Source organism: Phallusia mammillata, chromosome 6, assembly GCF_965637545.1.
Source record: "Phallusia mammillata chromosome 6, kaPhaMamm4.hap1.1, whole genome shotgun sequence".
NCBI classification, from domain to species: domain Eukaryota; kingdom Metazoa; phylum Chordata; class Ascidiacea; order Phlebobranchia; family Ascidiidae; genus Phallusia; species Phallusia mammillata.
In genome coordinates, this window is record NC_137257.1 from 13,341,884 (window position 1) to 13,367,410 (window position 25,527).

General features: G+C 37.3%; 2 protein-coding genes, 1 long non-coding RNA gene and 2 pseudogenes across 6 annotated transcripts; 4 read left to right on the forward strand and 1 right to left on the reverse strand.

Annotated features, from left to right (window-relative positions):
* Positions 1 to 1,273: 1,273 nt before the first annotated feature.
* On the reverse strand, positions 1,274 to 2,779 carry LOC145232397 (uncharacterized). The gene is made up of 2 exons (XR_013860874.1): positions 2,421 to 2,779; positions 1,274 to 2,179 (listed from the first exon to the last, which is right to left on the reverse strand). It is a non-coding gene; the product is annotated as an uncharacterized LOC145232397 (long non-coding RNA).
* Positions 2,780 to 6,091: 3,312 nt separating this feature from the next.
* Positions 6,092 to 7,663, forward strand: LOC145232392 (uncharacterized). Of its 3 annotated transcripts, none has more exons than XM_080097004.1 (4): positions 6,308 to 6,373; positions 7,041 to 7,147; positions 7,222 to 7,323; positions 7,519 to 7,663. In XM_080097004.1, exons 2-4 carry the CDS (start codon positions 7,054 to 7,056, stop codon positions 7,644 to 7,646), a joined length of 324 nt encoding a protein of 107 aa, XP_079953130.1. In that variant the 5' UTR covers positions 6,308 to 6,373; positions 7,041 to 7,053; the 3' UTR covers positions 7,647 to 7,663. The 3 variants fall into 3 exon arrangements, with proteins under 3 accessions (XP_079953129.1, XP_079953130.1, XP_079953131.1); XM_080097005.1 differs by lacking the exon at positions 6,308 to 6,373 and adding an exon at positions 6,380 to 6,724; XM_080097003.1 differs by lacking the exon at positions 7,041 to 7,147 and having other exon boundaries at positions 6,092 to 6,373.
* Positions 7,664 to 11,389: 3,726 nt separating this feature from the next.
* On the forward strand, positions 11,390 to 12,436 carry LOC145234293 (uncharacterized). The gene has a single exon (XM_080099034.1). It carries the CDS (start codon positions 11,390 to 11,392, stop codon positions 12,434 to 12,436), a length of 1,047 nt encoding a protein of 348 aa, XP_079955160.1.
* A 1,571-nt stretch (positions 12,437 to 14,007) lies between these two features.
* Positions 14,008 to 17,190, forward strand: LOC145232388 (uncharacterized; annotated as a pseudogene). Its single transcript, XR_013860870.1, has 5 exons — positions 14,008 to 14,218; positions 14,276 to 14,411; positions 14,481 to 14,730; positions 14,801 to 14,944; positions 15,135 to 17,190. The product of XR_013860870.1 is annotated as an uncharacterized LOC145232388 (transcript).
* A 1,599-nt stretch (positions 17,191 to 18,789) lies between these two features.
* Positions 18,790 to 20,932, forward strand: LOC145234294 (uncharacterized; annotated as a pseudogene).
* The last annotated feature ends 4,595 nt before the right edge of the window (positions 20,933 to 25,527 follow it).

Sequence of the window (25,527 nt, forward strand, 5' to 3'; positions counted from 1 at the left end):
ACATTTTCACTTTGATGTAGGCTCTTTCAGTAAAAGTGATTCATCAGGCATGACCGTTAAAATGATTTTTGCGCTGACGACCCTTGTAGCATATACAGGCTCCAGATCACAAACGGATTAAGATAAATGAAAACGGTTTTCACAGGTCAACTCTAAAAATACATCTAGTAAACACATACCAAATATCTTTAGAATCTAACCACCACATCATAAAAGAGAGGCGTACATCATAAGCAAACGAAGGCCATGGCCGCTTTAAAAATGGATTTTTTTGCACTGACGACCCTTGTAGAATATACAGGCTCCAGATCACAAATGGATTAAGATAAATGAAAACGGTTTTCACAGGTCAACTCTAAAATATATCTAGTAAACGCATAAAAAATATCTTAAGAATCTAACCACCACATCATAAATGAGAGGCGTACATCATAAGCGAATGAAGGGCATGACCGCTTTAAATTAATCTTATGCACTGACGACCTTTGTAGCATATACAGGCTCCAGATCACAAACGGATTAAGGTAAACAAAAACGGTTTTCACAGGTCAACTCTAAACTACATCTAGTAAACGCATACAAAATATCTTTAGAATCTAACCACCACATCATAAATGAGAGGCGTACAAGCGAACGAAGGGCATGACCGCTTCAAAATGTACAGGCTCCAGAACACAAACGACATGTATTGAAAACGGTTTTCACAGGTTAACGTTAAACTAGACCTACGTCGAGTGAACGCATGCAAAATATCAATCAATTCCTATCATTACCCTAAAATCAAGAGGCGCTCATCATCACTATACGTTGAGATTGTATTCTACACGCTACAAGAAATTTACATGCTATAGGCCTACATGAAATCGACAGCACCAGCGGTCGTTCCCTGTGCTCGCTTATGATGTACGCCTCTTGTTTTTGATGTTCTTCTTAGAAGATAAAGATATTTGGTATGTGTTTACTCAATGTATTTTAGAGTTGACCTGTGAAAACCATTTTCATTTACCTTAAACCGTTTGTGATCTGGAGCCTGTATATGCTACAAGGGTCGTCAGCGCGAAAAATCATTTTAAAGCGGTCATGTCCTTCGTTTGCTTATGATGTACGCCTCTCATTTATCATGTGGTGGTTAGATTCTAAAGATATTTTTTATGCGTTTACTAGATGTAGTTTAGAGTTGACCTGTGAAAACCGTTTTTGTTTACATCAAGCCCTTTGTGATTTTAAACCAGTTAAGACTAGTACTTAAAATGATGAAATAACAAATGCACAGTTAAGGGCAACATTTTATTAATGAAAAAATAATGCACCTCATAAACCCAATTTCCACACAATAACCTACTCATATTGGGTGCCACAGTTATATGAAAGAAGAAATAAATGTGAAGAGGATAAATAATTACAAGATTGATTTATCAAGCAAAAACCTGCATTTACAATGAGTACACTAAAAAGGGGTCATCAAGTAAACAGACTGAGAAACAAAAAGGTGAAACAACATTGTTCAGCTGAAAATGCAATGTGTTGCGAGTTACTGAAATAAAATTAAACCAGCTACCATGTGAAAGATGAGGTTGTATCAAACAAGCTATCATAGAGATTACTGGTTGAAAATAAAGGTTTTTCATTCCTGTCTGATGAATCACTTTTACTGAAAGAGCCTACATCAAAGTGAAAATGTATAAATTTTTACCCAAAAGATGCTTTTTTAACGACGCCATGATTATGTCATGTAGGTAAGACAGCGTTAATACCAACAAATGTTTAAACACATCTAAGCATCACAATAATTTTGCCTTAATTTGGGTACGAGATTAAATAACACCAACAAATCATTGAACACATCTAACATAACAAGTTTGCTTTAAATTGGGCACAAGAATTGTTAAATAAACCTGCCTTCGGGTAGTACAGCGGCAAAAACACACATATTTCGATTTGATTCATGTAAAACTGAAGTGTGTGGTGAATATCTTAAAATAAAATGTTCCCCTGCAAATAAGGCAAGAGCATTTTGTATGCATCAATGATTTAGCTGACACTTCAGTGAGCTCATTTCACCCACACCATTCTTCCACAATCAATTACTTTCTTCCATGTTGTCGAAGGCAATCTTGAATTACCTTTGGATTGATTCTGCTGCTTTTTTCTGCTTCTAGTTAGTTTTCCAGATGTTGAACTGCAACAAAAAAGAAAAGAAAAAGTGTATGCAACATTTAATTTGACAAGTAGGAGTTTACACAAAAATGCTTGAGTTAGGCCAGGAGAAATGAAAGCCAATGTTTTACAAAACCAGGATCACACTAGAGATGAGCTACCATATTTTTAAACTTGCCTAAAAAATAACAAATTACCATCTGCTAAAATAATAGAAACAGTTGAAAATGACAAGCATATCACGACAATTGACAACCACTTACCATGTATCATTGCTTTTCAAATCCAATGTCCCAAGTCCTCCATTTGATAGTGTGCTGGGCCTTAGTTTGCTTCGTGAAGCACTAGAAATGCTTCCCCCACCCTGAACTGTCACTTTTTATTACTCCATTTGTTATCAGAACATGGATGCCTATTAGATACAACAACCTTTGCCCATTTTGTATTTTACAGTTTACAATCGAGGAGAATCTGGTACTGCTGCTATTTCACTGCTTAAAATGCGTTTGCTTTTGTCATAACAGTTCACATTTAACTGCCAATTTCATGTAAAACCCATTTCACCTTCGATTATTTCCACAGAAAATATAATATTTTTCAATAAAAAATAAATTTAATGCTTCACTGCTGCCTTTGCCGATAAAATCGGGCTGTGTTATAACACATGTTCTAAAATTATAACACCGCCCGATAAGAAACGGGGATTTTTTCATAACACAAGCGCTTCTAATCGAGCACTTGTTGACGAATCGGGCAGTGGCGGCTCGTGCCTAAAATTTGTGGGGGTGCTGCCCCCACAAATTTAAGCCTTTACTGAACATATATAAGTTGGCAATATATTGAAAAGCTACATTTCTAGTTTTCTAGCCATTTGTTTTGTGTAGAAAAACAAGTAATACAAATCTTAACTAGCAACTCCATTGTGACGTAATTTTTGTTACGCAATAATGTACACGACTGTAAACAGCAGACGGCATCATTTGTGTATTTTGTTTACTTGCACAGCGACGGACCAAACACAATAACGTTCAGTAATAATGTGAAAAACAAAAACACACGTGGCACAGCTTCGAAACGAAGCGGTTGTAAATACGGTAAAACACAACAGGAATATAGAAAAAATAGATATAAATGAGTCGAAAAAGGTCGAAGTTCGACAACAAAAATTGTCATGTTTCATTTAAGTAAATTTAGTCACAGTCAGCGTTTTCAACATATTCTATGACACTTCACAGATTATTGTCACACAAAAAAACTAGCCATACAGCTTTTTATTGGTATCATAACTAACAAATTTAACAACCACATTACATTGGTTTCAGAACTTGTTCATTTAAACATCTTTCTTGAATTTTTGTGTACAGACTATTAATTGTATTTTAGTTTCTTAACTGCTATAATTGCTGCTTGCTGGCAAATAGCTTATAAAACACTTATTATAAAAAGTGCAAAACGCCTTCAAGCTTTAAAATTTACAACACTCTCACTTAAATTTAAACCATATTTTTAAATCTTGTGCTTCCTTTTTCCAACCAAAATGAATTATGAAGTTATAGTTTGGGCATGATAATTGATAGCTTTTTCCTTGATTTCCAAATGACAATTAAGAAACTTTTTTCTATTTAGAGCTAGCACTGCAAGTGCAAGTCTTTTGGAAATATTGGTGTTCCTCAGAAAAATTGGCATCTTTTTCAGTGTTATAAAGAACTGTTTTGCCTTTGAAGAAATCATGGAAAGAGCAAAAAAGGATTTTTCATCCTAGTAATTTAATTTGTCAAAACATCATCTCTAGATTAATTATTTTCAAAGTAATCATAAACATCAGATCTACAGAAACATTTTCATTTGAGTAACTAGCTTTTCTTTGTCAACAATAGGATGTGCTTGGTGTCATCTTGTCTGTAGAATGTTCATTCTTAAGAAACACTTCCTGTGAAGCAATTTAGCAGCTACTGGTTAGACAAACAGTACATGTCCATTATATCAATACACATGATTGCACTTGATTGCAAATACTGTCCACATGGTGTGTTAAGAAATCCACACTTTAAATTGTCTTCATTCTTTTTTTGTCTTCATTTCAAAATTCCTGTTGCTTGCAGTTGTTTGTTCTGCATTTGATATTTCCTGAATTTCAGTGAGGCATTTAACTTCACAGTCACATATTTAATTTTTCTTTGGTAGCATTATAGGAACTAAAACTGAGTATTTCTTGTTGTTGCTTATTCCTGCATGACATTGGAGTAGCAGATGTTTTGTCCCATACTTTCACAAATCTTTTTAATTCAGTTATTTATTATAAAGCTTAATTGTGACTTTTAAAGGTGCTAGATGACCTTTTTTCTGTTTCAAGGTGTTAGATACACTTTTTTAATTCAATGATAACTGTAAAAACTGAAACTCACTTACAGTCATCTTAAAAAGTCACGACTAACAGTCAAACAATAAATTTAATGATAGCAAAATAATTATTTAACTGCACTCACTGTCGAACTTAAAAACACAGTACACGGGTTTGGCTTTGGAGCTCACTGACGCGAAGCAGACCACACAACTAGCGCTACGTCACGGGAGGGGCTGCGCGAGCCACAGCCCCCTCTCGCCTATTACGCCCGGCATGTAGCTTTTCCAAGTGCGCATGCGCACAACTGAAAACGTCATGAAACGTCACGAAACTGGAGCTGCAGCTCCGCCATAGATAACTTATCATTATTTTGATTTTTTTTTAATTTTTTTTTAAATAATACAAAATTTTTACTAATTTTATTTTAATAAATGAGGATTAATGCCATAAAAGTTATTCTTAGTATACACTGATCAAACATAAAAACTATATGTAAAGATTGTTTTGTACAACAACTTGGAATAGGAATGTCAAGTAAAAATACTGGGGGTGCTGCAGCTCCGCAGCCCCCTCGCACGAGCCGCCCCTGGAATCGGGTGAATATTTACATAAAATTTTTACATTAGTAACTAATTTTTTGGGTTAGTTTTATTGAATTTTTAGTGCTAATACCTCACCCCAACCCTAATAGCCCTAACCGTTAGCATTTTTTGAGATATACCGTTTTAAATGAAAAAAGTGCTGTTTGCGCCACCTGTCGAAAATTAAGCACTTTTGGATCAGGAGAAACGTATCGTGTTAGTAGCTCTACCTTGGCGGGCAATTGCTTAATTTTGGATTCTTATTAAGCACACGTAACAATTCATCTGTTAAGTCCCAAAGGGTAAAAAAAATATTATTTTATTGGATGATGTCAAACTTCTTCTCACTCTGTGTGGTAATCATTTAACACAAGTTGCCACGTAGTAGGTAGTACTTGGTACATGTGTTTTGCTGACAAGTACAACTTCGTGTAACGATTATGATTTCTGTGTTTATTTTTTGGATTCGAGATTTCGCACGTTGGTTGTCGCTCGTTTTTCGTGGTGAAAATGTTGCTGTGTTGGTTTGTACAACTATCGGTTCTAATCGTCAAAAAGTGTGGAACGTTACACTTCGTAAGTTGAACGTTACACTTCGTAATCAGATAGAGAATTAAAATAAGAGTATTAGAAAAATTTTTTGTTAGAAAAGATAATTAGTAAAACCGCTGTTAAAATTTGAATTACGAATGACCGAAGTGAAAGATATGACACGTCATGAGATTAAGAGAACTTTCTACAAGCCATATACGTCGTTGTCAAGAAAACAGAGGTGGGTTCGTGACAAAACGGCGTTAAGGCGTCTGTTACTGGAAAGTTTTGAAAATGGTGAGGTAGTTAACGCTGAAGAAAAAGAAAGCAATTCACAACATCTTCACAGTGACTATCAATCACCTATGTCTGGTGATGAAAATACTTCAAGTGTGTCATCAGATTTAGATACCACTGACAATGAGAGTGAAGCCTGGTTTACACGAGCTTCTTCGAGCGCGAACGTTTTGTTTGTTTTATTGTAACTTGCGTAACGCGCGTCACGCTTGCTGCGCTTGTCGCGCCGTTCGCTTGCAACGCTCAAGAAGCGATAAATTCTCGAGTCACGCTTGTTGCGCCAGACTGTCGTTGTGTTGTCGGGAAACTAAAACAGGCAAGATGGACCAGATTTCGGATGAGGATTTCATCCTGCAAGTTGAAAAGCACGAAAATTTATACAACGTGGCAATCCACTCCTATAAAGACAGAAAAAAACGTGAAGCATCGTGGAACAGGATAGCAGAATTTTTTCACCTGGAAGGTTGGTAATTATACAACCAAGTTTAACCAGTTTGAAATAACTAAACTTTCTGATGGCAGTTTGTATTTGCATGGTTGTTTAAAATAAGAGACACATACAGCTGGTTGAATAGTGAATCAGCTACCTTTACAGAAATCCAGCAGTGTAGCAACAAGTTGAGTAAAAATGTGTTTTAGGTTCAGACAGGGTAAAGAAATGCATTTTACGGTGGAAATCAATCAGGGATAAATATTTACGAGAAAAAAAGAAAGTAGAAGAGGCTTATAAAAGTGGTTCGGCAGCTTCATCTGGTTCAACTTGGCCACTTTATTCTGTTTTAAGTTTTATATCTCCATATGTTCAGCCAAGAAGGTATTTAGTTGGGCCAAAAATTTTAGTATTTGTCTCAAGAAACTGTTTACAGTCTTGTATTGTTGTGCTGTCAATCAATCTATGTTTTTATTGTAAATTTTTGATAAGATTTTTATTTTTTATTGTAAACTTTTGATAAGATTGATCTATAGCTAAATAAATGAAGTTGGAAAGTTAGACCTAAATTTTAACTGAAAAATTAGTATAACCCACTGAGGCTTTGCTGTTCTTGAATTTGGCTTGCAGCTTGGAAAAGATTAAGGACCTGGTTTTAATAGTAAGTAACTTGTAACAAATATTTTGTTGCAATTTTCAGCACTTCATCAAACATGGTTGATCTGACAAACACCATAGAGGTTGAGGCAGAAAATTTTATAATTGAAGATAATGACACATTGTCATTGTCAACAACTAGTGAAACAGGTTTGAAATGAAAGCACTGTAAAAAGCATATACCAGATGATTATTGAATTTGTGTTAACAAACATATGTTGCAGATTTTGTTGAGTATGCACCTGCACCAAAAAAGAAAAAGAAAAACAAACCACCCAATGAGTTTGAAGCAAAGCTGCTTGAATGTCTCAAAGAACCGCCTCCAAGTAAGTCACAAAGTGTTTTGGTTTTCACCTTAAATGTACTCTTTCAACATACTGTTATAATTGATCATGTTTTAAATCTCTAACTATTCGGGTTTTTTGTGGCACTATATGAATATGCAGTCAGAACCATCAAATACATATTTTTGCATTTTAAAATGTTGTGCAAGTGTAAAATATGGTCTTATACTTTTGTAGATGTCAACAATGATGAAGATCAACTTTTTATGTTGAGCTGTGTGCCACAACTAAAGTTACTTCCCAAAAATCAAAAAAATAACTTTAAAATTGAAGTCTTAAAACTGCTGTCTGCTCTAAGTGAATAAAAAACTCATAAACTCAACTTATGTTCAAACAAATGGTGTATGTTTATATGTTACAAATAATACACAATACACAAGTTTAGAGCTTGGGGAAATTTAAGCAGCATCAAAAGCAAATATTTGTCTTTAAATCATTTCGTTTTGCCATGGCAATGAACCAAAATCACTATTAAAATATTGCATTAGGTTATGCCTAACTTCTTCAGCTCTGTTTGAATGTCGACGTCCAGTACGATTCAATGGTCGCCATGCTGACTGTGGTTGGGTATCATGGTCACTGTTCTCGAGTACTGTGGAATCATTAGAGGTTTCCTGCCTCAAAAAATTGTGTAAAACAGTGCAGGCCTTGACAACGCTGTCTGCCCGACGGGGAATGATCGATAATGGCCGACGAAAAACACGAAAACGCGACGCTAGAATACCGAACGCATTTTCAACGATTCGCCTTGCCCGCGAAAGTCTACAGTTAAAAACTCTCTTATCACAACTGAGGCCGGGGCCAGGAAAAGGACGCATAATGTTGTACCGCAAAGGAAACGCCTCATCGGCGACAAATACAAAAGGCATTTTATTTTTTAGTCCAGGCAACAATTCTTCACGGGGAAGATCCAATTCCTCGTCGATCAGCTTACGTCCAAAAGTAGAATAGCGCAAAACACTGCCGTCGCTCTGACGGCCGTACGCACCAACATCAACGACAATAAAGTTGTAATCGGCATCTGCCACAGCCAGCAAAACAATACTATGACATTTTTTATAATTAAAGTACAACGATCCACTGTTAGCTGGGGCTTGTAAATGGACGTGTTTTCCGTCTATACTTCCAACACAATGTGGAAACTGCCAGATTCGTTCAAAACTGTTTGCCACTTTTTTCCACATTTTCATGTCGGGAGTCGGCATATAGATTGGCTGCAACGTATTCCACAACATTTGGCAGGTATGCGGCACGATTTGAGAGATGGTCGATTTATGAACACGAAATGAATAGCCAATGCTCTGGTAAGAATCCCCTGTAGCCAAAAATCTAAAAAATCTTTTAATATTAAAATTAATGCCGATTGGAGAAGTATAGGCCTACTAGTATAGGTGCCAATTTACCTCAACGTAATACCCAGTCGTTCTGCTGCTGAAATAGGCCTCCTCATATTAGTGGTTTGCTTGGTTATACTGGTTTCAATCATTGCCAAAAGTTTATCAAATAAAGACGGAGACATTCTAAAATATTTCTGAAATTCTTCCGGTCTCTCATTCCGAAGTTCCTGTACCAGTGTATGAAACTCCCCTTTTAAACAGTAAAAACAGTTATAAACACACATTTGCTATGCACCTTTTTATTGTGTTAAGTTACCTTTCTGGTGGCGGCGTTGCAAAATGGGATGCACCCAAAACCGCCTCTGCCGTCGCTTGGCCAACAAGTAGCAACAACTCAAAACCTTTTTACGTCGCACATACCATCTGTTTATTGAAACTTGTGCATTCATGTTTTTGTTTTCATTCATTCATACACATTAACACCTCAAAAATACCATACAAGATCATATGTGAAAATATAATGTGACACGCCAAAGTTACTACAGTCACGCTTGACTTAACATAGTGTATACGCACTTCGCTTCGTACGCGTCATACGCGTCTCTTTTCGCACGCGCGAACATTGTCCGTGTAAACCAGCCTTGAGACTGAAAGTATCAGTGCTAGTGGTTTTGAAGAAGTTTGTTCAAATAAAGACAAAACCACGCTGTGCTGCTCCAAATCCACTGTCTCTAGTCAACAGACAAATGTTGCCAGAATCATAAGGTCGTGGGCCAAGGGAAAATCAATACACCAAAAATTGCTATTTCAAGATTGCTAAAGTGCCTTCATGTTATTCATCCCAATTTACCCACTTCATATAATGCATTGCTTCCACGACCAAAGCTCAAGTACAAATCACTAAATGAAGGAACATATATCCACTTTACAAATTGGAAATCATCTTTAAAAGCTCTTTTGTTTAACTCTTTCAGTCACATGACTGGGACCATCAAATATTCCCTAGTAATTAATATTGATGGATTGCCCTTGTTGAACCACTCCCCTGACTTTAAACTGTACCCCATCATCTGCACTGTATATAAAGTCAAAAGTAAACCAATTTGCGTTGGAATTTGCTCATCTGAGAAATCAAAGTGTCGAGAAATGCCGACTTCTGATATATTCTTGAAAGATTTTCTAACCGATATGCAGGATCTCAATGACCATTCAATATGCTGTGGTGAGTTGATATTTGAAATGGCTTGCAAAGGAATATATGTGTGTGATGCTCCTGCAAGATCAGCATTAAAAAAGATCAAGTCTCATACTGGCTATAGTAGCTGTGAACGTTGTTCAGTAGTCGAAGTGTATGATACATATTCTCGTCATGTGTGTTTGATTGGAAGTGTTGCAACGTTAAGAAGCAATGAAGATTTTCTATCACAAGTTGATGAAAGCCATCATACGGGACACTCTGTGCTTGCCCGGCATGGTGTGAACATGATAGAAACCTTTGTACTTGATTACATGCACCTGTGCTGTTTGGGTGTTACCAAGCGCTTGTTAAGTTGGTGGAAGGGAGTTAAAAGGTAAGTTGCATAACATTTCTTGTACATCTGAAATTGTAGTGTAGATTTTATTGTTATGTACATTGCAACTTTGATATCTAACAGTTCTGTAGGTCTGTTGTCAAATATTGTTTTGTTTTTTCAGGCAATACAGTGCCAAATTGTCACCCTCTGCTATATATCAGTGGTTCCCAACCTTTTTTTGTCGCGACCCAAATACTTACCAATATTTTGTTTTGTGGCTTCTCGCAACCCATCGATATGCATTCTTACTATTTGGGTCGTATTTTTGTTTGTAAATCAGGAATGTTTTTTGAAAATAACTACGCTAGTTTAAAAAATAAAAAACATCAAACAAAAATTATTCGTTTTTCCGCGAACTTTAGAGCTGGTTCAAAGCCTTTATGAGCCAGACAACGCTTAACAGTGATCTCACACAAACATTATGATGTCACAAACAGAATAATTCACTATCATGCCAAATAGCTATGAAATTGTTATTGGAAAACAATTCAAAGCCTTGGAAAATAACGCTACGAAATGTAGATGCTCCAATTGTCACAAAAACTGGCGACCCAACAGAATTTACAGGCGACCCAACTTTGGGTCGCGAAACACTGCTATATATAACCAGAAACAAACAAGCCAATATATTTGCATAAAGCATGACGTTTCGACATCAACTTGTGTCATTCTCAAATGAATAAATCTAAAATCAAGCAGCGCGTAAAACCAGTAAAAAAGGCAATAAACACAAGCGCGAAAGGCAGGTTAAAACGTAAAGATAACGGCGATAAAAAGTCACGTGTTAAAAAGGTATAATGGGGTCGAATTTTGGTCTACATTTAGCTCGGGGCTGTGTTCCTGAATGTTGAGTGATTCCAAAATCAGCAGGCGAGTAAAATCTTTTGACGAAGCCAGTACCTCGGGGTTGTGGAAATCCACCTTGTGTGTTGGATTGCTCTGCAGGTGGGCGCACACGGTCGATTTGACGTCCACTTGGTGTTCCTTAATCGAAACCTGTGTAAGTTTCAGAATTGTCTCAGATATCTGAAGAAGGTCAAGGTCCTGGAGGACACAGACTACCATAGGATACATCCCACCTCGGCCATCACGCCCACCCTGTATGGGTTGCCCAAAATACACAAACCCGACTTACCTATGAGGCCCATTTTGGCATCCAATGGCAGTCTTACATACTCCTGTGCTTCCTGGCTTTCCGACAATCTGTCCTTCCTTCGCCAGCATCCAACGCGAATCACAGACTCGTTCGTCTTTACATCGGCAACGAAAGGGATGGAATTGGGTAACTCCCATATGGTAACCTTTGACGTTAAAAGTCTGTTCACCAACATACCGTTAGATTTTACGGTCAAGCTTATTCTAGACACTGTTTTTGCTGACCAAGTCACTGATTTTAAAGGTTTAAATAGGTATCGTCTTAAAAAACTGCTTACATGGGCTTGCAAAACGACCACTTTTCAGTTTAACGGTGAGCTATACAAGCAGATCGATGGGGTGGCAATGGGCTCACCTATAGCTCCGATGATGGCAGATGTCCTCATGAACTATGTCATCACCACAGCTACTGAAAGAACGCCGGGCCACCGTCGTCCTACAGGCATATACCGTTACGTCGATGACTTGTTCCTGGTATTCAATAACCGTCGAGATCTCGACAATTTTTTTCAAAACCTCAACAGTATCGTTCCAGGAATATCATTCACGCAGGAATTGGAGTCGAATGGATGCATCACCTTTCTGGACGTGCTCGTGAACAGGACAGGAAATGGAAGAGTGTCCACGACGGTGTATCGAAAACCTACGCACACCGGACTGTACACTAAATGGGCAAGTTTTACTCCATTACAGTACAAGCGTAACCTAGTGTCTACCTTGTTACAGCGTGCATACCGTTTAACCAGTTCTGATGAGGGGATGCATGCCGAGTTTGAAAACATCAAGAGCTTACTACGCAAAAACGGATATCCGTTGCGGTTTATAGACAGCTGCATTTCCTCCTTTTTGAGCAGAAAATACCAGCCGCAGCGGGTTCGAGCATCTGAGGAAACCGTAAAGTATGTATGCATGAGGTTACCTTTTCTTGGGCCTGTTTCCCATTATGCACGACGTGAGTTACAGAGGCACGTTAATCGTATTTCCGAAGGCAAAGTACGTCTTCGCCTTGTGCATATTACAGAAAAATAAAAATAAAATTTTCATGTGAAGGATAGACAACCTCACCTGTTGCGGTCAGGCGTTGCCCACCGCCTAAAATGCTCGTGCGGTGCAACATATGTCGGTCAAACCCGGCGTAACCTTTGCACCAGGATTAAGGAACACCAAGTGGACGTCAAATCGACCGTGTGCGCCCACCTGCAGAGCAATCCAACACACAAGGTGGATTTCCACAACCCCGAGGTACTGGCTTCGTCAAAAGATTTTACTCGCCTGCTGATTTTGGAATTACTCAACATTCAGGAACACAGCCCCGAGCTAAATGTAGACCAAAATTCGACCCCATTATACCTTTTTAACACGTGACTTTTTATCGCCGTTATCTTTACGTTTTAACCTGCCTTTCGCGCTTGTGTTTATTGCCTTTTTTACTGTTTTTACTGGTTTTACGCGCTGCTTGATTTTAGATTTATTCATTTGAGAATGACACAAGTTGATGTCGAAACGTCATGCTTTATGCAAATATATTGGCTTGTTTGTTTCTGGTTAGAATCTTTAAAACCGTGAATTGTGTACCTCTGCTATATATGTTATGAATGAAACAATAAAGCTGTTTAAGGACTTCATACCAAGGGAATTTAATCGCAAGATGAGAAGTTTTTCTGAGCTACCATACTGGAAGGCATCAGAGTTTAGATTGTTTTTACTTTATGCTGGTGTTGTAGTACTAAAGCATAAAAATGTTTTATAAAAGCAGAGATATCGACACTTTTTAAATTTCTGCATTGCAATGAGGATTGTACTATCTTCATTCTGTAATGAACACAGGTTAAGTTTGTGTTCTGAGTTGCTTTGTGCCTTTGTTACAAAGTGTGCCACACTTTTTGGAAGAGGTTTTATTTCCTACAATGTACACAGTCTCATTCACCTGGTGGATGATTGTAAGAATTATGGGTCTCTTGATTTAGTGAACTGTTTTGTTTTTGAAAGTTACCTTGGACTTTTGAAACAGTATGTAAAATATGGGTTTAAACCATTACAAGTTGGCTATTATGCCTATCATTGCAATGAAAATAGTTTGTTCATGGCATATGACAAATATGGGGGCATAGAGAGAGGTGACGTTACTTATATTGTCGAAGGTGCTGTACACTATCATAAGCTGCGATTGTATTTTGACTGTATTATATGTGCTAACACTCTTGTTGATTCTACAATTAAGTTTAATGAAACAATTGCAAAAGTTTTCGACATATTCTTGCATGATGGCAGTAAGTACATAATCATTAAAAAGTACATCAATGTAAAACCATTTTTTACCAAACCTGTACATTCATGTGATGTAGGAATTTTTGCAATTGACAATTTAAGTGATAATTTTGAAGTGTTTGCTATTAATTGTAGCATAAGCAAATGTGTTGTTCTTCCTTACAAAAAATTGTTTGTTGCCATAGAAATTGTCCATTGCATAGAGCCATAGATTAACATATGTGCCACGTTCCTTTGCTCATATACAATTATATTGTAATGTTTTCATAGGTTTGTTGGTGCAACTTTTTTAAACCACCTTTTTGTACATGTGATTTACTTTTTACAGGATTTAGCATGTCAGTACTGTTGCAAACAAAATCATGAAAAAGTATGTATGTGTTAAGTTTGTGGGATGTGGTTCCACAGATGTTGTCTGTAGAGAATGGATGTTAGATGAAACCAAGTGCAAATGGCCTGAGGGGGATGTTCAACAAATGGCGAGAAACTGTTGTTTGCCCGGAGATTGGAAATCTTACAATTGTCAAATCTTATGTAAATCAAGTATGTGTTTTTATTGTCAATTAAAATACATGAAAATTACTCTGTTACAATTTGCAGATTCATATGACCGCTGCTTGAAAAAAGCTTATTCTATAAGTGATGTACCTTCTTCCTCGGATGAAAGCCAATTGATAGAAGAAGAAGAAAACATAGTACCACCTCTTTTGCGCACCTGTGCTTCAACCTCCAAACCGTAAGCTTTAGTGCAAATCTTTACAGCTGGCTGTGTTTTTGTATTTGTAATTAGGTATTTTTGTTTCAGAACATTTTTGAAACCAGCTCAAATAGTAATTCCATCCAAAAAGAAAAAAATCAGAACAGAGGACCAATCTGACAACATTATCTACGAAATGGTGCAAATAAAAGCACAATTGGCGCAAATATTGCGTGCAGCAAATCGATTGGAAAAAAAATTTGATGCATTTACAAGCAAACAGGAAGAAGTACGTTTTCAGACCTTTAGCCCAGCCAAAAATGATAATGAACTGAACACTTTATTAGAAAATGTCAAGGTATGTACCTCATAGAATTAAGTTTTTTGTCAGTGAAGGGTTTGTTGTGACATTGTTTCTTGTTTTGCAGGATTGTGCGCAAATTGCTAAAAGAATTGAAAGAGAGAACTTAAGGTCCACTGTGAGGAGCTTTATTAGGTTATTTATGACTCGTGAGTTGGCCATGAAATTTTGCAAGTTTTTAAAGGACATAAACTTAACGAACTATTACTTCGTAAGTATGCCTTTTTTGTTGTATTCTTGACTTGGATTTGTCAAAGATTTTTTTTATGAAGCGTGATAGATAACAGTGATGGCTGATACATTAGAATATATAAACAAAGAGCTTATCAAGCTTATGGACTTCAATATAATTTTCTTTGATATGTTTTGTTTGATGATAGCATAAGGTGTTGTTTTTGCAGATGTGCTGCAATTTACCTGCTACAAACATGCCACCATTAATATTGTTAAAAAAGACATCAAAGTGACCCTTGCTGGAGCAGTAGATTGGGATGGTGGTAGGGAGGAAAGAAGAAATAACATCACCACTACACTGAAAGAAAATGACAGTGACACTGACGAGGATACAGAGCCTTGTGAAGAAGATTAACTGACAGGTTGTTTTTGTCAGTAGTTTTTCTATGTAACCCAGTTCGTTCCTCACTGTCCGTCAAGAATGGGTGATTCAATGTTTTCTTCTTGTATGTAATAAATAGTTATGTGAATTTAATTCTTGCAAATTTTGAGCAAGTAACCCACAGCACCCTAAAACGTTAAATTTCTTACCTGACCCATTACTTAGACTTCAATAGAATCATTTCATGTTTGCATGAATTTTTGTTTGTTTATGTTATTTTGGCTTAACCATTATCCGCTAGTAGGACGGTAGTTTTGTCAGCTTGCTGTTTTTTTGTACAGTTTATCCAGTTGGTGCACAGGCACCCTGCAGGTTTTTTTGTGTATACTCTGTTCGCTCTGTCTCTCTATCCGACAAACTTAAATTAGGCCGCTTCCCCCTCTTTTTGACGTCACTAATTGGTTAACCTACGCCTCGGGCGTAAAGTGACCAATTAGTGTTTTTGCCTTTGTCGTAGCCCACAACTACGTCACACACGCTACACATCACGTCTCTGGACGTGCAACCAACAAACATAAAATTTTGCCCAAAACGCCAAATTACTAAAAATTTTGTTCGTCGGTCCTTTGTTTTTTGCCACTTCTCAGCTATCTTTTGTGCATCCTCGTCAGTGAGCTGCTCCGGACCGTTCATCGAAATGTTGATTAGAGCATTCGGGGTGATATCTAGTAGCCTATTTCGTTGCTTGGTTTTAACACGACATAGAGTCGAAAATCCTCGCTCTGGCCAGGCGGTTGCTAGAGGAATTGACAATGCAATGCAGCAAAGTCGATGCAGCTCTGGAAACATTTGCTGGAATACGTTGTCTCGAGCAATTTTGCTGCAGACATCACCGGGATCTTGGCAGAACTCAAATTCTGGCATTGTCATTCTATCTTTCAACGTTTGATAGTCATTTAGTACTTTCAAGGTTTGTTTAGCAGGAACAATGTCAAATCTTCTGATAAGCAGCGAGAGATCATCATTCCCATAAAGCTGGCGCTGAGGGGTATCAAGAGGAATCTCATTAGCATCAAAGATTCGAAATACAGAGAGTACCTCAGGCTCAGGGAAACGTTCTTCGAGATTATAGAGCAGTGCCTCACAGTATGTTTCTGTGGTGAATCCCAGCAGTTTAAAATCATCTTCAAGAAGTGTATTTTGAGATCTTGGTAAAATTTTTGAAATCTTCTCCCAGTCAAGTTTTAGGCTGTTTAAAACCTGATCTGAATTGGCAATGCTCCTAATCTCTTTTTTGCATATTGAAAGTGCCGACTGCATGTGAGAAACGTGAAAACTACCTTTTTGAAACAACAATGATAACTTGTTGAGATGGACCAAAGCAGCATTCAGCAAGTAAAGGGAGAAAAGAAAGCGTTTGGAGCAAATTAAATGAAGAATACCAACTGCTGTGCAATCTTTCTTCTCGGTAGCAAAATATTGGAGCGTAGCGTGTACAGCAGGCAGTTCTGCTTTCATTGCGATTACAGCCTGACCATGAGATAGCCAGCGAGTACGGCAGGCTCTACTAATTTTCGCGCAGACGAATCAACATCAACAGTTTGCATTTCTTGTAGTTTTGCGGTCTTGAGCGGCGAAATTGAAAAGTACTTCCACGTCTGGACTGAGCCACGTTCGCAATCCTGAATGTGTTGTAGCTCCTTTACCGTGTCCGTACATGCCAAGGCTAAGCGATGCGCATGGCAGTGCACTGTGTAGGTAAACGGATTTTGTGCAGTCAATTTCTGTGAGAGGGAATTTCGGCGGCCTATGCCCCGCGAGCGTCTATCCGACGGATATCCAAAAATGCAGTTGCCTGGCGTCCCTTTTATTGACGTACTGAACAAATGTAATATATTGCTGCAAAGTAGCAATATCGGTTGTCTCGTCGACCATGGTAGCCCAGCATAGGCTTTGCTTGACATCAGCAACGATGCGATCAGTCAGATGGTCGGAGATGAGCAAAATAAACTCCGTCACTGCTGTTGAACTGGTATGTCGCAGGTCACGAAGCCGGTCATTGTGACCAATGCGGTCAACCAGTGTTTGCAAGGAAGCAACTTTTCGATTCGCTACTTCCTCTTTCAGTACCCAGTAAATTAGGTGTACTCTCTCAGCCACTGTTTTGGTTTTATTTAATACACGATCTTGATACTTTGTGTGAAATAGCGACACGTTGGTTCTGTTCCAGTTTAACTGCTTGCTGGTGTTGCTCCGAGCTCAGATGCATATTCAGACGAGAGGGGCGCTGAGGTCTGGCGGGTACGCTGGTGTAAACATCAGCAAACTTGCCTCGGCCAGTGATAGCTACTGGATGCTTAGAGCAAAGCAAACATATTATGCCTCCGTCAGCATGGAGGGTGAACACGTTCATTCGTAGAGCATCATGAAAACCTTTCAGTTTAATCCACGATTGAAATATCTTGTTGGATGGTGCAGCTGGAACAGTCGTCGACGATGCAACAGGAAGAGTCGACTGCTCTTGAACATTTTCAGCAGAATTGCGGTCATTCAGTAAAACACAATCAGAACTTGTGGTGCTGTTGGCAGATGCGGTTTCGGGGGTTAAAGCAGCAGTACGTGTTTTCGGTTTACCAGAAATGAACTGCTTTATACTTCGATTGTTAGGTTTATCAGAGGATGAGCGTTTACGCTGCGACATTTTCACCTGAAATAACTCACAAAAACTTAAAAATTTTAAGTTAAAAAATAGAAAGAGTATTTAAGAAATAGCCTTTTCTAAATTTTATTGCATTGCAAAAACAATCTTTCTATCTCAAAAATGCTCAAGATAGCGACTGTCACGTCTTCCTTTTCTTTTACCAGGAAAGAGATCGCTGATCAATTACCGACTGAATAGTTCTACTTCTAAGATCGCTGATCAAAATCTTCAGAGAACTGGCAAAAAGGGCGATGTAATCTACAATAGCACTTGCAAATAACGCATTAAAACTTGATAGCAACTGTCAGCACTTCAACGTATTTCTTAATTTCTGTCCTTCCTCTCTTTTACACTCAAAATATGCCGCCTTATATAATGCCAAAAATATTCTCCCACCTACGAGAAGCTTCGGTTAAGTTACGTCACAAACAATTGTTAAAACAAAACGTCAGGTTGAGTAAATACGTTTATGACATCATAAGCTTCATAATATTCAGTTTAAGTCAGAGAAGAGTCCAGAAGGAATAGAATTAACTCGAATCTAGGTTTCGCAAAAAAAGCAATTATTACGTTATTTCTGATTTCAAAGGTTACTTTAGGACAAACATTAATCTCTAAAGATGCGGTTCAAACCTAGGCATTCAAACTACATACAACCAACGCAACATAAAATGAATTATTCGACAAGGCACAGCTTAAATGATTGTGACAGCGACCAAACAGCCTGCCCAACACGGCCGCCAAACAAGTTTGCTGCACAATCAAACAAAGTGTGCTTGTTGGCATCTGCTTGATCATTATGCGCCATAAATCAGAAATAAACATTGACGAGTATCGAAGGTGCACTTCTTTTGTGAATAACTCTTTGATTCAGCTGTTAGCTGTACCTCCACTTATTCTTTTTTCCGGACGTGAACTATTGATCGTAGGCTATATTCGTATTATCGACAAGACATAGCGAGAAACAACCATTATTTTTCTACTGTAGTTGCAAGTCCAAATTTGGGAAACAAAAAACACTGGGCATACCCATCAAATTTTTCGTCACACCATGCAACTCATTAAACCAGGGGAAACATTTGGACCCAGATGTGCTTATTGTCTTGGCGCTGGGCATTGGGCAAACCGGTGCCCAGTTAAACAACTATGCAAAATATTCAAAGATCCTCACGAATTTTCGGAATGCCCCTACAAATCTCCCATTGCGTCAGCAGAAACTGAAAACAAAAAAACAACAGCCAGATAGATCCACACCCAAATGGAAAACTATTCAACCAACTAACGCGGAAGACTTAACAGCCGTGCTTTCAGAAATGGAGCAAAACTCAAAACGGCTCAACACAAAAGTCAAACCGAATAACCAAATGCAGAAGAAAGCTATCCAACCTATCTTTGAAGAGCAGGCACAATCTTCAACCAAACCCATGGAAGAAGAATAAACTAAATCTCCAACTAATCAAAACAAAAAACCTCAATCTTCCGGATCTAAAGATGATCTCCAAATCATCTCTTCTACACATTCTCCGTGTGCTGAAGTTTCTTCTTCCCCAAGCTCACCGAAGCTCTCAACGCAAAATAGGAATGCTAACCTGCTCAATAATGCAAAAAAAGGATTGACTATCTCGAAAGTGAATCCTCACATTACGATACTCTCAATTTCAACCCGAAACGCCACTTCACCCCCTTCTAACGTCTAGACCAGGGGTGTCCAACACGTGGCACGCGTGCCAAAAGTGGCACGCAGAGCATTTGAAAATGGCACGCAAGCTTTTGCAAATTCAGATGGTAAACATTAGGATTTGTCACGCAATTAATATTTTTCTATTGATTCTTCTTGGTCTTTATTCTAACTTGTATCTTGTGTCGCATAGACATAATAAAAGGTTTTGAAGTATCATAAATTGAGCCCGTACCGTTAAGACGTTTGGGAAATGGTTTGGAAAAAGTACCAAACGTTGGCACGCGAGTATATTTTAAAACTAAATTTGGCACGGCGGTGTGTTCGAGTTGGACACCCCTGGTCTAGATAAAACCAAAACTGCTCCGATTTCTTACAACAATCTGAAACAAGCCCTCAGCTAGATACACTTTTCCGTACCCAACAATTGGAATCAACTCAAGACAAAGAAGAAGATACAAGATCCAGGAACAAAAGAAACCTTAGCTCCAGTGGCGAACAGAAACATTCTAAGAAAAACCAAAACCAAACAGATCAAAATCCTCGTAACTGTAATGGCGGAAAATATATATTTAGTTTATCATCATTTAATGTAAACGGTTTAGACCAGGGGCGTGCAACTGTTTATCGCAGTGGGCCACAACTTGCAGTTAAAATGATGCTGAGGGCCAGACAATAAAGCAACACATACATTTTTTAAACAGTTTATTTTAAAGAAAAGCACACACAATAGAGTTACTCATTGATCAATGGGATGTCTGATATCTCCTCTCTCCCGAGATCTTATCAATGTCAGCTTTGACAGAAGAAGTGGCACCTCGAAGTTGACACCCAGCAAACACACTACGTAGTTTCGACTTTCACAACGTTGTCTTACAGTCGATAGTTGGTTATATGCTTGACTAATTTTAAAGTAAATGTCGAATAAAAGTTGAAAAATTAGACGTAGAAAATGGACGTTGGTTGGATTACCTGAGAACGTAAAAAATGACGTGACTACAACGTTAAACGACGACGTTTAAGAAGACGTGACTGTAACGTAATTTAAACGTTGTTTATTACGTAGCAGTATGGGTTATACAAGACGTCAAATAAAAACCTCAAAGAAACGAACTTAGCACATTGGATTTAACGTAATATAAACGTCTGACTGAAACGTTTTAACTGAACCCGTTTAGAACCAAGATTCTACATTTGTTTTAACGTGAAATAAACGTTGGTTTCCTACGTTTAACTGAACCCGTTTATAACCAAGATTCTACATTTGTTTTAACGTGAAATAAACGTTGGTTTCATACGTTTTAACTGAACCCGTTTCTAACCAAGATTCTACATTTGTTTTAACGTGAAATAAACGTTGGTTTGATACGTTTTAACTGAACCCGTTTATAACCAAGATTCTACATTTGTTTTAACGTGATTGAAACGTTGGTTTCATACGTTTTAACTGAACCCGTTTTTAACTAAGTTTGTACATTTGTTTTAACGTGATTGAAACGTTGGTTTGATACGTTTTAACTGAACCCGTTTATAACCAAGATTCTACATTTGTTTTAACATGAAATAAACGTTGGTTTCCTTCGTTTTAACTGAACCCGTTTCTAACCAAGATTCTACATTTGTTTTAACGTGATTCAAACGTTGGTTTCATACGTTTAAACTGAACCCGTTTTTAACTAAGTTTGTACATTTGTTTTAACGTGATTCAAGCGTTGGTTTGATACGTTTTAACTGAACCCGTTTTTAACTAAGTTTGTACATTTGTTTTAACGTGATTCAAACGTTGGTTTCCTTCGTTTTAACTGAACCCGTTTATAACCAAGATTCTACATTTGTTTTAACGTGATTCAAACGTTGGTTTAATACGTTTTAACTAGTGATGGGACGATACCAGGTTTTGAAGCGAGTACCGATACATACCGAGTACCACATGTATATACCTTCGATACCGAGTACGATTACCGAGTACTTAGGTGTAGTGTGGTACTTAGTTGTATATCACTGGTTAATTTATCTGCCATGGTCGGGGTACAAGCGTGCACACACACATTCCGAAAAATGTAATCTCCACGTGACAGCGAAAAAGATATACGTAAACTGGCGGAACTTTTTTCCAATTTTGTGCTGTCCGAAGCAAATATTGGCATAAAGTTGCCCGTATTCTTATGGTGTAACTCGGCCTTTGGTACTCGCACGTTGGTATCGAAAACTGAGGCAAAATATTTCGATACCGAGTACGAGTATCGATACCACTGAAATCGTTCGATACCATCGATACCGAGTACCGGGTACCCGTCCCATCACTAGTTTTAACTGCAAATCCGTTTATAACCAAGATTCTACATTTGTTTTAACGTGATTTGAACGTTGGTTTCATACGTTTTAACTGAACCCGTTTAGAACTAAGAATGTACATTCGTTTTCACGTGAAATAAACGTTGTTATACAAACGTTGGTTTAATACGTTTTAACTAAACCCATTTTTATATAAATAGTGCGTTTCGAAGTAACGAACGATGCAAAGACACTGATTTGACACGTTGTTTAAAAAAAGTAAGACACAGTATGTTTCATGTTTTTTGACGTCACGTGTTTTGACACAAAAAACAAACGTTTGTCAGAAATGTTTTCATTTGGAAACAGATTTCCTTTTGAAGGTTAATAATATTGTTTGATTTTGCAATGAAGTTATTTTTTCTGTGAAATTTTAACATACAAACAACACACAATGCGAAGATTTCTATTCTTCCCGCCAAATTAAACATGTAGTTCGAAGTCTCATCCGACGATTTTACCTCGTGGTTTTGTCCTTTTATGTTTTACTTGTGTGGGTACTTTTATCCAATGTAAAATAGAGACTTATACTGGACAGATTGTGTTAAAAAAGGTTCTTCAGAAGAAATTGTATGATCACTTTCTTTTATTTAGTGTAGGTATGAAACTTATTTCACCAACTTTTGTTGAAAGTTTTTCTTGTTACGGACATGACCTTTTAAGCAAATTTGTGAAGGATTCTGCTGACCTGTATGGCAAAGAGTTCTTGGTGTACAACGTGCATAGTTTGTTACATTTGAAAAGAGATGCTTGTACATTTGGGAGTCTTGATGCATGTAGTGGCTTCAAATTTGAAAAAGTGACCACAAGCAACAAAAAACATATACCAAGGAACCAAATAACGGCTATATTGTGAATTTTTCTCAACAGTCTGAAATGTGCGTAGAAATTCTTGAGGCGCATAGCTCTGAAAAATTGTTTTGTCGTGTGTATAATAATGCAAAAAGTTTGTTTCTTGAACCATGTGATTCCAAAAAGATGAGTATATTTGTTACTACTTCTAAGGACACTAAAACAGTATTGTTAAAACAAGATGTTAGTATAACAAGAGCTATTGTTTTGAAATTTGGTCATAGATGCATATTTATGGCAGTTATGCATGAAATATGATATCTGTTGTTTACAGATAGTGCTATGTGTGGTAGCAATTGCAGGTTCAACATATTTTGTTAAAAATGTTTGTTGTTGTAATATTTGTTAATGAAGAAACAGCTGAAATTGTCCATAACTCATGGATATTTACTACACAGGAAAAAGTATCTGAGTTACTTTGTTGTTTTTAAGTTTGAATTTTTGTTTATGTGGTATTTATTTCCAGAAATTGATGTGTTACTGGCCAAAGGCCAAAAAAGGTGAATTGCCAGACGAACAGTGGCGGCTCGTGCATAAAATTTGTGGGGGTGCTGCCCCCACAAATTTTAGCCTTTACTGAACATATATAAGTTGGCAATAATTGAAAAGCTACATTTCTAGTTTTCTAGCCATTTGTTTAGTGCAGGGGTGCACAACATGCGGCCGAATAGACGATTTTGTGCGGCCGTGAACATGTTTATTAAAATATATGCACTGGCGGCCGTGACGTAAAAACAACTCTTTTGCTAAATATTCTGACTTTCAAACTGCACTAAATAGATTTTGTAAGACTGAAAAAGACATTACCAGCCTAGAAACCCCGTGCATCACACTTTATATACGCCTATTGTATGCAAACAATGCAAATAAACAGTCACCTCTTGCGTCACAATATAGATTATGACGTCATAAACAGCTCAGACTGGTCGTCAGACTGTTTAGCTCAATTTGTGGATCAAGTTCAGTGCTTTTTGGACGCCATTAGATGGTTTATGTATGTGGGACAAGCCCTATTTTCACATAATACATTTAAAAACAAAAACAAGCAGGTAATTGGCGGCCGTTGGTGAAATAAAGATCTGCGATGCGGCCGTCTTTCCAAAAAGGTTGTGCACCCCTGGTTTAGTGTATAAAAACAAGTAATACAAATCTTAATTAGCAACTCCATTGTGACGTAATTTTTGTTACGCAATAATGTACACGAGTGTAAACAGCAGACGGTATCATTTGTGTATTTTGTTTACTCGCACAGCGACGGGTCAAACACAATAACGTTCAGTAATAATGTGAAAAACACACGTGGCACAGCCTCGAAACGAAGCGGTTGTAAATACGGTAAAACACAACAGAACAATAGAAAAAAAAAGTAACAGAAAAAATACATATAAATGAGTCGAAAAGGTCGAAGTATTTCAGTTCGACAACAAAAATTGTCATGTTTCATTTAAGTAAATTTAGTCACAGTCAGCGTTTTCAACATATTCTACGACACTTTACAGATTATTGTCACACAAAAAAACTAGACATACAGCTTTTTATTGGTATCATAACTAACAAATTTAACAACCACATTACATTGGTTTCAGAACTTGTTCATTTAAACATCTTTCTTGAATTTTTGTGTGCAGACTATTGATTGTATTTTAGTTTCTTAGCTGCTATAATTGCTGCTTGCTGGCAAATAGCTTAACAATCCTTTTTTAAGTGCAAAACGCCTTCAAGCTTTAAAATTTACAACACTCTCACTTAAATTTAAACCATATTATTAAATCTTGTGGTTCCTTTTTCCAACCAAAATGAATCATGAAGTTATAGTTTGGGCATGATAATTGATAGCTTCTTCCTTAATCCCAAATGATAACTAAGAAACTGTTTTTCTATTTAGTACTAGCACTGCAAGTGCAAGTCATTTGGAAATATTGGTGTTCCTCAGAAAAATTGGCATCTTTTTCAGTGTTAAAAAGAACTGTTTTGCCTTTGAAAGAATCATGGAAAGAGCAAAAAGGATTTTTCATCCTAGTAATTTAACTTGTCAAAACATCATCTCTAGATTAATTATTTTCAAAGTAATCATGAACATCAGATCTACAGAAACATTTTCATTTGAGTAACTAGCTTTTCTTTGTGAACAGTAGGATGTGCTTGGTGTCACTACTATCTTGTCTGTAGAATGTTCATTCTTAAGAAACACTTCCTGTGAAGCAATTTAGCAGCTACTGTTCAGACAAACAGTACATGTCCATTATATCAATACACATGACTGCAATTGGTTGCAAATACTGTCAACATGGTGTGTTAAGAAATCCACACTTTAAATTGTCTTCACTCTTTTTTTGTCTTCATTTCAAAATTCCTGTTACTTGCAGTTGTTTGTTCTGCATTTGATATTGCCTGAATTTAAGTAAGGCATTTAACTTCACAGTCACAAATATAACTTTTCTTTGGTAGCATTATAGGAACTAAAACTGAGTATTTCTTGTTGTTGCTTATTCCTGCATGACATTGGAGTAACAGATGTTTTGTCCCATACTTTCATAAATCTTTTTAATTCAGTTATTTATTATAAAGGTTAATTGTGACTTTTAAAGGTGTTAGATACACTTATTTATTTTAATGATAACTGTAAAAACTGAAACCCACTTACAGTCATCTTAAAAAGTCACCACTAACAGT

What these genes read in the sequence shown, in the direction of transcription:
- LOC145232392 (XM_080097003.1), top strand. Translation starts at nt 6,232, where the DNA reads ATGGACCAGATTTCGGATGAGGATTTCATCCTGCAAGTTGAAAAGCAC. An exon ending in AGAATTTTTTCACCTGGAAG is followed by an intron (nt 6,374 to 7,221) that starts GTTGGTAATTAT and finishes CATATGTTGCAG; the next exon opens with ATTTTGTTGAGTATGCACCT. An exon ending in TCTCAAAGAACCGCCTCCAA is followed by an intron (nt 7,324 to 7,518) that starts GTAAGTCACAAA and finishes ATACTTTTGTAG; the next exon opens with ATGTCAACAATGATGAAGAT.
- LOC145234293 (XM_080099034.1), top strand. Translation starts at nt 11,390, where the DNA reads ATGAGGCCCATTTTGGCATCCAATGGCAGTCTTACATACTCCTGTGCT.